General features: G+C 29.6%; 1 protein-coding gene across 1 annotated transcript in view; it reads left to right on the plus strand.

The window, feature by feature from the left end:
- The window catches only part of LOC110018397 (cysteine proteinase 2-like), a gene marked incomplete in the record, with an annotated part of 9,176 nt that extends 493 nt beyond the window's left edge, over positions 1-8,683 (plus strand). Inside the window, 4 exon segments of the mRNA XM_020715698.1 lie at positions 5,864-6,128; positions 7,052-7,183; positions 8,202-8,337; positions 8,426-8,683. Coding sequence (XP_020571357.1) covers positions 5,864-6,128; positions 7,052-7,183; positions 8,202-8,337; positions 8,426-8,466 — 574 coding nt within the window.
- Between the last annotated feature and the right edge of the window lie 550 nt (positions 8,684-9,233).

Consider the following 9,233-nt stretch of genomic DNA (forward strand, 5'->3'; position numbering starts at 1 on the left):
TTATAATAATAATAATAATAATAATAATAATAATAATAATAATAATAATAATAATAATAATGAAAAAAAACAAAATAAGGATAGATAATTCAAATTTGAAGTTTTTCTATGGACTTCTTTCATTTTGGGTTCATATTCATAGGTGCTATTTAGTATAGGTTTTTTTGTTTGTTTTAAATTTTGGTGATTTTATATATGACGCACTTTTAAAAGTTAATACCTTTTTCAATTTGGGCTGATTTAAAATCAAAACTTTAGAGGTTTTATGAAGTTTTGGATAAAACCTAAACGTATCAACTACTACTACTACTACAACAACAAAAACCCTTTATCCCACTAAGTGGGGTCGGCTATATGAATCTTTTTTCTCCATTGAGTCCTATTGTGTGTCATATTTTCATTTAATGTGTGTCATATTTTTCCTATTGTGTGTCATATTTTCATTTAATTCTAAAAAAATAATATCATCTTTTATACAATATGCCCAAGTTTTTCTTGGTCAACCCCCGCCTTTCTGAATAAAGTCGAATCTAAAATATCTACTCTCCTAATCGGATCATCAGATGATCAACGTTTAATTTGACCAAATCATCTAAGATGACTCTCGTTGGAGTTACACCAATCCTATCATGGATATATTCATTTTGCATTTTGTCTCTAAGTGAAAAGCCACTCATCCACCTAATCATTCTCATCTCGGCAACACTTACTTAGTTTTATGCTTCTCTTTTAAAGGCCAACATTTAGCACCATAGAGCATTGCAGTTCTCACCACCATCTTATAAAATTTTCCTTTCAGTCTAAGCGATACTTTTCTATCACACAATAGACCCAAAGCATTCCTCCACTTCAACCAACCAACTTGATTTATACTAATAAAATCTCCATCTATATCACCATCACTTTGAACAATAGACCCAAGATATCCAAAACGTTCACACTTTCTCATAATTTGATCACCCATAATTACAATATTGTCACCAGAGCTACTACTATTAAAATTAAATTCCATATATTCAGTTTTAGTTATACTCAAACGAAGACCTTTAGACTCCAATGTTGACCTCCATATTCAAGTTTTTCCTGAGCTTTCTTTCTCGTCTTATCCATGAATAACATCAGCAAAAATCATACACTAAGGTACATCCTCCTGTAAATTTCCAATAAGAACATTTATAACTAAAGCAAAAATATATGGACTTAAAGCAGATCCCTAATATAATCCAACTGAAATAGGAAAATATTTGGTCTTGTGCATCCGCTTTATTCTTAAAAATGGAGACCAAAATATTCTTCCTCCACTCCTCAGACATCTTTTTAGTTTTTAAAATAATATTAAAGAGTTTAGTAAACCAAGAAACTCCCAACTCTCATATATTTCTACACTTAAATTGGAATATCATCAGGTCTTACAGACTTTCCATCATTAGTTTTTTTAAAGTATCCTCAACTTATTTTTTTAATATTGTAACGACAAAAATGTAACATTTTATTATTATTAACGATTTGAAGATTACTAAGGTTGATCATAATTTCAGAAACTTCATTAAAAAGTTTATCAAAATAACTCACCCACTTATGTTGAGTATCTTGTTTTAAGAAAATAATTTTTGATTTTTTATCTTTAATATACTTTGTTTGAGTTAAATCTGTACTTTTCTTTTCTCTTTGTTTGACTAGTTTATGCATATATTTTCACTCTCTTTTGTATCTATTGTATTATAAATATCACTAAAAACAGAATTTTTAGCATCAAAGTTTGTTCTCTTAGACTTTTTACGGGTCATTTGATATTTCTCCCAGTTCTCTAAGTTTTTTACATTTAAACTAATTTTTATAACATATCTTCTTATATTTTATTTTTTCTTGCACATTATTATTCCACCATCAACCATTTTTATTTATAGAATTTTTTCGTTTGATAGAATTTTTTTCTTTTGATTCTCCAAATATATCTTTTGGCACTTGTTTAATAATTTTTGTTACTTTATCTTACATAGAAATTGCTTCTTCATGAACATACCAAATCTTGAATTATTGAATTTTACTCATAAAAATAATTTTAGGTGTATTTTAGTTGCCCCCATCTAATTTTACGACAATTCTACGACGATGATTCCTAGTTTTGTTTATTTTACAACTCTTCATCATAAAATCTAAAACTAATAATCAATGTTGAGTACTTAAATCTTTACTTGGAATGATCTTACAATCTCTACATTCTCGATGATCTCTTATTCTCATAAGAAAATAATCAATTTGTGTTTTATTAGATCCATTCTTATAAGTAATAATATGTTCATCTCTTTTTTATTGAATAAAGTATTAGCAATTAAAAAATCATACCATAAAACCAAATCTAATATGACTATATTTTTCATTAATCACTCCAAAATCATAGCCATTATAAATATTTTTAAAATATTCTACCACTCTACCGACACGTTCATTTAAATCTCCTCCAATAAAATTTTTTTCTTCATGAGGTATCCTTTGTATTAAGTCTTCAAAGTCATTTCAAAATTTATCTTTAGAACCTATATCTAAATCTACTTGAGGAGCATAAACACTTATAATATTAAAAATCTTAGTATCAATAATAATTTTAAGTGCTATAATTATATCTCTAATTATATTAATTTTTATAATATTATCTTTCAATCTCTTATTTATAATTACACCTACATTTTTTCTAGTGCAACTCTTATCTGAATACCAAGTTTTAAAACCAAAGTTATTAGTCTTTAGTCTTTTCTCCAACCTATTTAGTTTCTGGAATACATAAGATTCTTATCTTTCTATGAATCATAATATCAACTAATTCCATAAATTTTGAACGGTGATCCATCAAAATTTTTCTTCATTTCTATTATTAAAGTTCCAATAAATTATTTATGTTGTAAGTTAAATCATAATTAAATGATCATCATTATTTCAGTAAAAAACTTTGGAAGTTGTGAGCAAGGTCTTGAGATATAAATTCACCTAAATTGAAAGAGATTGCGGAAGATATTTAAGGCATAGTCTTTTGATTAAGAGCATGGTGGTTTATAATCTCATGTTTTTTGAACAATTGTTCAATTTCTTGGGAGAAATGTCTGGTTTAAACTCTATTTTACATGGATAAGGCTGAAAAGCAGGATGTGATTTAATAATCTTAAACTCTTCAACAACCTCTTTCCGTTTAGAAGAATTAGATTTGATAAATAATTGATCAATTTTTTTATCAACTTTGATGAGATGATTGCTAATTATTCGTGAATAGTACTAGTAAAGCTCACTTATTTTGATGATATTTTTGAACTCATTTCTAGTGATAGCTTCATGTGGATTTTTTCCAAAATTTGAATCCTTGAGTTGTTTTTCATTGACAAGCTATCATATTTAACTGCTACTTTATTTATTGACAAAATTTTTTACAAGAATAACATCTTGACATGTCAATCAGGATGAGTCATATGCTCAATATTTTTCTTTTTTCTTTAGCATGTTGTTCCATGGCAACGGATTTAGTGATTTGGCGTACGATCCTCTAAAAGATTATGCAATAAAATTATGATGGTGTTCTAGTAAAAGCTTGCTATAGAATTGAATTTGTCATTAGGAATCTAAAGACAATATATATAGAGAGATGACAAGATTCGAATATGATTTTGTTGATTGTGAAAAGGCTTATGAATAAATGCTAAGAGAATTAATATTTTCAAATTTGAGGATAGTGCATGATAAAGATATCATCAAGTTATAAAATTAAGTATGAAATTAATTTTGTATGAATTTTAGGTTAAATTACTCCCACAGAATTGGCCACACCTAATATGTCCACAATTTTAAAAGGGCTCTACATATATCTCTTAATTTTCTATCATTTTATATGTAAGTTCCTATCAGAATTACTTGGTTAACTTCTATTAGAGTACTTTAACTACCACTAAATTTATGACATGACTTGGAATCCCATTCACATATGGTTGGTGAACTTTTCGATGGCTTCTTTGCCTACGCTTGTCTCATTGATTTTGAGTTTCATGATTCCCATTTTCTGTTCGGGACAATCTATCTATAACTTGAGAAATTCTGAGCACATGTTCAAAAAATTTTCAATTGCATCATTTATCCCATCTTTGCATGTTTATGTGACATTCTCCCATGTTTTTTTGCAATTTCAACCACCTTTGCTACGGTATCCTCAAAGCCTTCATCGCATGCTATCCACATTGTCAATGAAAAAGCAACATCGACACAACAACTGTTGAAGAATAAAAATGAAGCTCTTTGCAGAGAATATAATTTCAACTCATGTCAAAACATCTTACGAATGCTTGCCAAATAAGAAATGGTGGGCATTTCTAGAGAGTTAGCTAGTAAGTGTAATCAATGAGGAAGGTGATGTCTCCATCACCAAATAGGAAAAATGAGGTTTTTATGAAAGGTGTGCATAAGTCTGACAGCACCCTGTGGTGAAAATTTAATAATTTTTTCTTGGACACCATTTTGAATACTATAAACCAATTTGATAGACTCAAATGATATCTAAAGGAAATTTAACATTCATACCGCTCAATTCAAGCTTATCTACATTTCTAACACCAAAACTTCAATTTTTACATATATGCCACCTTACCTATGCATGAAAAAGTATATTTCATTTTTTAAAAATTAAATTAGTGGTGTTTTTGATGTGACATGAAATATTTGGGTGATATAAGTTTAAAAGGCAATGTTTCGGTGTTAGATATATATATATATATATACATAAGAATTGGGTGGTATGTATATAAATACCCCTATTTGAAAATCTGTGTAGGAGGTGAGGGAAGTGTTTTTAAGAATATAACCTACATTAAGTGCGGTGTATACTAGGAATTTAATTGTAATTTATCTTCTTTTTTAATTGGTTTTTGACCTGCTTTCAAAAGATGTGTTTACGTGGTATGTAGCATCAAAAGATGATATCATCTAATTTGTGAAATAAATCTTTCGAAAAGAATAAAGATTTGGTATTTACTTTTGTGGTTGTGAGATTGATGATCATTAATAATATTGCTTAATGATCAATTTTCATTCAGCTCTATAGATTTTTATAGTTATATATATTATTCATGTGATTGACATGTCTCATTAAGGAGACAACATTTAGAATTTAGTGGTTAAATTAAAGAAGTTTCTCTAGATATCTATGCAATAGAGAATATTATGGATATTTAGTGTAATTAGATTGGCTATGTATCATGAATTTACTGTTGGACAACAAAAATATCGTTGACAAACAGATAAAGTGTGGCATTGAGCATGTACAACCATGAGTAGCTGATACTCCAACTAGATTAGTAGAGACATTTAAAGTGAAATACCTAGAAAATTAAAAGTGGGGAGCACACCTTACACAGCTTGAAGTTTAGTAGGACTCGTGCCAAAAAAAATTTCTCATGTATTACTTAATAAATCTAAGTGAGTGAATATTTAAAATATAAACCACAAATGATTGGTGTAATGATGATGATCATCATGAGTAGAAATTTACTGTCCCCATCACAGAAGATTATGAGCCTTTTTTTTTTATAATTTTGTTACCTGAGGTAAAGAGCTATTATTTTTGTCCTACAATAAAAACCATTGCTTCAGGCTTTATTTAAGGTTATCTAACACTAAAAGGTGAGTAAAATAGATACCAACTTTCATTACAAAATGTCTACCGATTCGGTTTATTTAGTGGATTAGCATTTTAAATGCTACCAACTTTTCTTGATTTCTAATCAGTATTGCTGTAATTTATCCATAGATTTCTTCTCTTTGCTAAGATCTTACAACAACACCCAAATGCCATTTTTTATTCTGATAAATTTCAATTTGAAATTTACAGTACCACTGGGGCATTAGAGGCTGCTTATACACAATTGACTGGAAAGGAAATATCTCTATCAGAACAGCAACTTGTAGATTGTGCTTCTGCATACAATAATTTTGGATGCAATGGAGGCTTGCCTTCTCAGGCCTTTGAGTACATCAAGTACAATGGAGGCCTCGACACTGAGGAGACGTATCCTTACCAAGGTGTCAATGGTATATGCAACTTCAAGCCAGAGAATGTTGGTGTCAAAGTTATTGATTCAGTTAACATCACACTGGTAAGGGTTCTCCGTTTTTTACTTTGTCCTTTTTTTGGAATATTTACAATCATACAACTCAATTCTTATTTATTTACATATTTAACACATATACTCTACTTTTTTATATTTATAACACCCAATTCATTGGTATCAGATCAATAATACCATTTTTCTAACTTTTAAAAAGAAAAATACATCTTTTCTTGCATAGCTAAGGTGACATATATATAAAAATTGAAGTTTTAAGTGTTAGATATGTAAATACATCGGAATTATGTGGTATGTATGTAAATCTTCCTATGATTTTTTGCATGGATATGAGAATGATATTAAAAAAAATCTTGAAGATTTTTAATGAGGAGGGGAGGAATAAATCACTTCACTTCTTCTAATATTATATTTCTTTATTTAAACATAAGGTTTTTTTTTGTCATTTTTGATGTTTATGTTAGAGTTATTTTGCTAAACTGTGAATAAACATTTTTTTAGACATACACAGAAAACAACAGCTATTGTAGATGTATAGGTGATAGTTTGTATTACCCTGCCATATATAGAAAGAATGTCAAAAGCAGGTTTCAGTGTCATTTATCCTTTCGATACTTTAAAGAATGTTACAATAGATATTTGCAGGTGCATGCAATAGTTTATTATAAATAACTTTACATTTAAATTATGGGTTGTGTTGTAATATACCCTCAACATATCCATTCCTTATTCTTTACCGTTGGACATGTCGGACTTTATGTGAAGCATCTTGTTGAAAATGAACATATGATTGTTGTAAAATTTTATTTGCTGTGTAGATTGTAAAATTTGATTTGCTTTATAGATAGCAAATGCGACTTAGCATTCTATATTTGTTCAGAATCAAGATGTCATGATCATAGATCTCTGCTGAATCTAAGTTGTATTTTGGATTGATCTATGTTTATTTATAGGGGTCTGAGGAGGAGCTTAAACATGCAGTTGGACTGGTTCGACCTGTTAGTGTTGCATTCGAGGTTGTGACTGGTTTCCGGTTCTACAGGAAAGGAGTTTACACGAGTGACACTTGTGGGAAGTCTCCAATGGTATGCTTTAAGATAATTTATATTTCTATCCTTTGCTCAACATGATTTCTATTGACTTGAATCATAAGACAAGATATTTCTAAATGCTGAACAATTCCTTAATTTTTGCACATATTTCCAATCTCTTGATGCATGCGTAGTAATCTATAAATATCTTAAATTTTATATACGGGTTTTTTAAATCTTACTAAAAAAAGATATCATGACCTATATTTTTTCCATCTTCTGAAGGATATGATTAATTTTTTAATTATACCAGTTAATGATTTTATGTTCTTTGTGAAAGAAGCTGTGCTTGCACATCTAGGCTGCATTTCTTTTGGTCGGAGTGCATTTTAATGTCACTGTAATTGCTTATATGTTAAATATTATTATTGTTTTGGTCGGACTGCATTATTAATTTCTCTGTAATTGTTTAGTTTGATGTTATTATAGTTGATGTTGTGCTACAAGCATATTGTGGCATTGTTTTTTCTTTTCAATTTTATTGAAATATGTGTAAGGGCATCTTTAGAGTATTTGGATTGGAGAAAAAAAATTGAAATCATTGGATATCTTATTGGTGATACCGGTTTTATCATAGTATCGTACAATATAGTTTAATTTAGTTTAATATTGTATACTATATAATATGATGTAATAAAGTGTATAATATGTTGTAGTATAATATAAAATCAGTGAATTGAAGGCTAAATTAATTAAATTTCACTGATTTTATGTAGTTTTCCGTGGTATATTCCCATATGTTTGCTCATAGTGTCATTTGGAGTCAAGCGGTCATATGTTAAAAAATAGTCATTGTTAACTTTTAGATCCTTTACAATGGAATCAATCAACTTTTATTTGCTCAATTTATTCATATAAATAACAACTATGTTGAACAAAGCTGATATGCAGGTAATCTGTAATTTTAACCTGAAAATTCATAATGTTAGAAAACCAACCGACCATCCAACTCAATAAATTAGTGAGAAAATTCAAAATCGTAGTATAATACTTAAGAAACTCCTCCTTCCAGGATGTGAACCATGCAGTTCTTGCTGTCGGCTATGGAGTTGAAGACGGTATTCCCTACTGGCTTATAAAGAACTCATGGGGTGGAGACTGGGGTGATCATGGCTACTTCAAGATGGAGCTTGGCAAGAACGTGTGTGGTGAGTAATTTACTAATTTCGTAGAGTTCCTGATCTTTTTTTTTCCCATCTTTATGTAGCATTTCAATATGATTTGCTTCTGATACAGGCGTCGCGACTTGTGCATCTTACCCCATTGTTGCTGTGTAGAATCTTCCGTAACATAAAATGATGAGCGTAAAAGCTGTTATCTTTAGCAACGTGTGAGGGTTGATTGAAGGAAAATATCATAATAAGTGGACGATGTGGGAATGTGATGAAATGCATTAAGTTAGCATGCTCAATATGTGAACTTTCTGTTTTGGTTGTAATATATTGGTAGATACTCGTAATTTTCCTAGTATTAAATTCTCTTTGTTGATGTCAATTTTATGATGGGGGCATTTACATACATACCACCTAATTCCTTTTTATTTAGATATCTGACACCAATTTTTTTTTTTTCATTTTGATTCTTCTATATTATATAAATATTATTATCATTTGAACTTTTAAAAAAACAGATACACTTTCTCATACATAAATAAGGTGATATATTACGTAAAAATTGAAGTTTAGGTGTTAGATATGTAAATACATAGGCATGAGTGGTGTGTATGTAAATCTTTCTTTATGATAGTGTTGTTGCATATAAAACCAAATGACTGACGAAGATGCACTCTTAATTCAAACATTGCAGTATAAATGCTTTAGAGAGATTTAATTCTATCGGAATTTTACACAGCATTAGGGCTGTAAATGAGCCGAGCTTGAGTGAGCTCAGGCTTGGCTCGTGTTCGGCTCGTTCGAAATAGCTCGTGTTCGAAATCGGCTCGTGTTCGAAATTGACTTGTGAACAATGTGTTCTTGTTCGGCTCGATTTAAATATTCAGGTTTGTGTTCGGCTTGAAATTCATTCCTTAAAATTAAATTGAAAA

Source organism: Phalaenopsis equestris, unplaced genomic scaffold (genome assembly GCF_001263595.1).
Source record: "Phalaenopsis equestris unplaced genomic scaffold, ASM126359v1 Scaffold000021, whole genome shotgun sequence".
Taxonomy (NCBI): domain Eukaryota; kingdom Viridiplantae; phylum Streptophyta; class Magnoliopsida; order Asparagales; family Orchidaceae; genus Phalaenopsis; species Phalaenopsis equestris.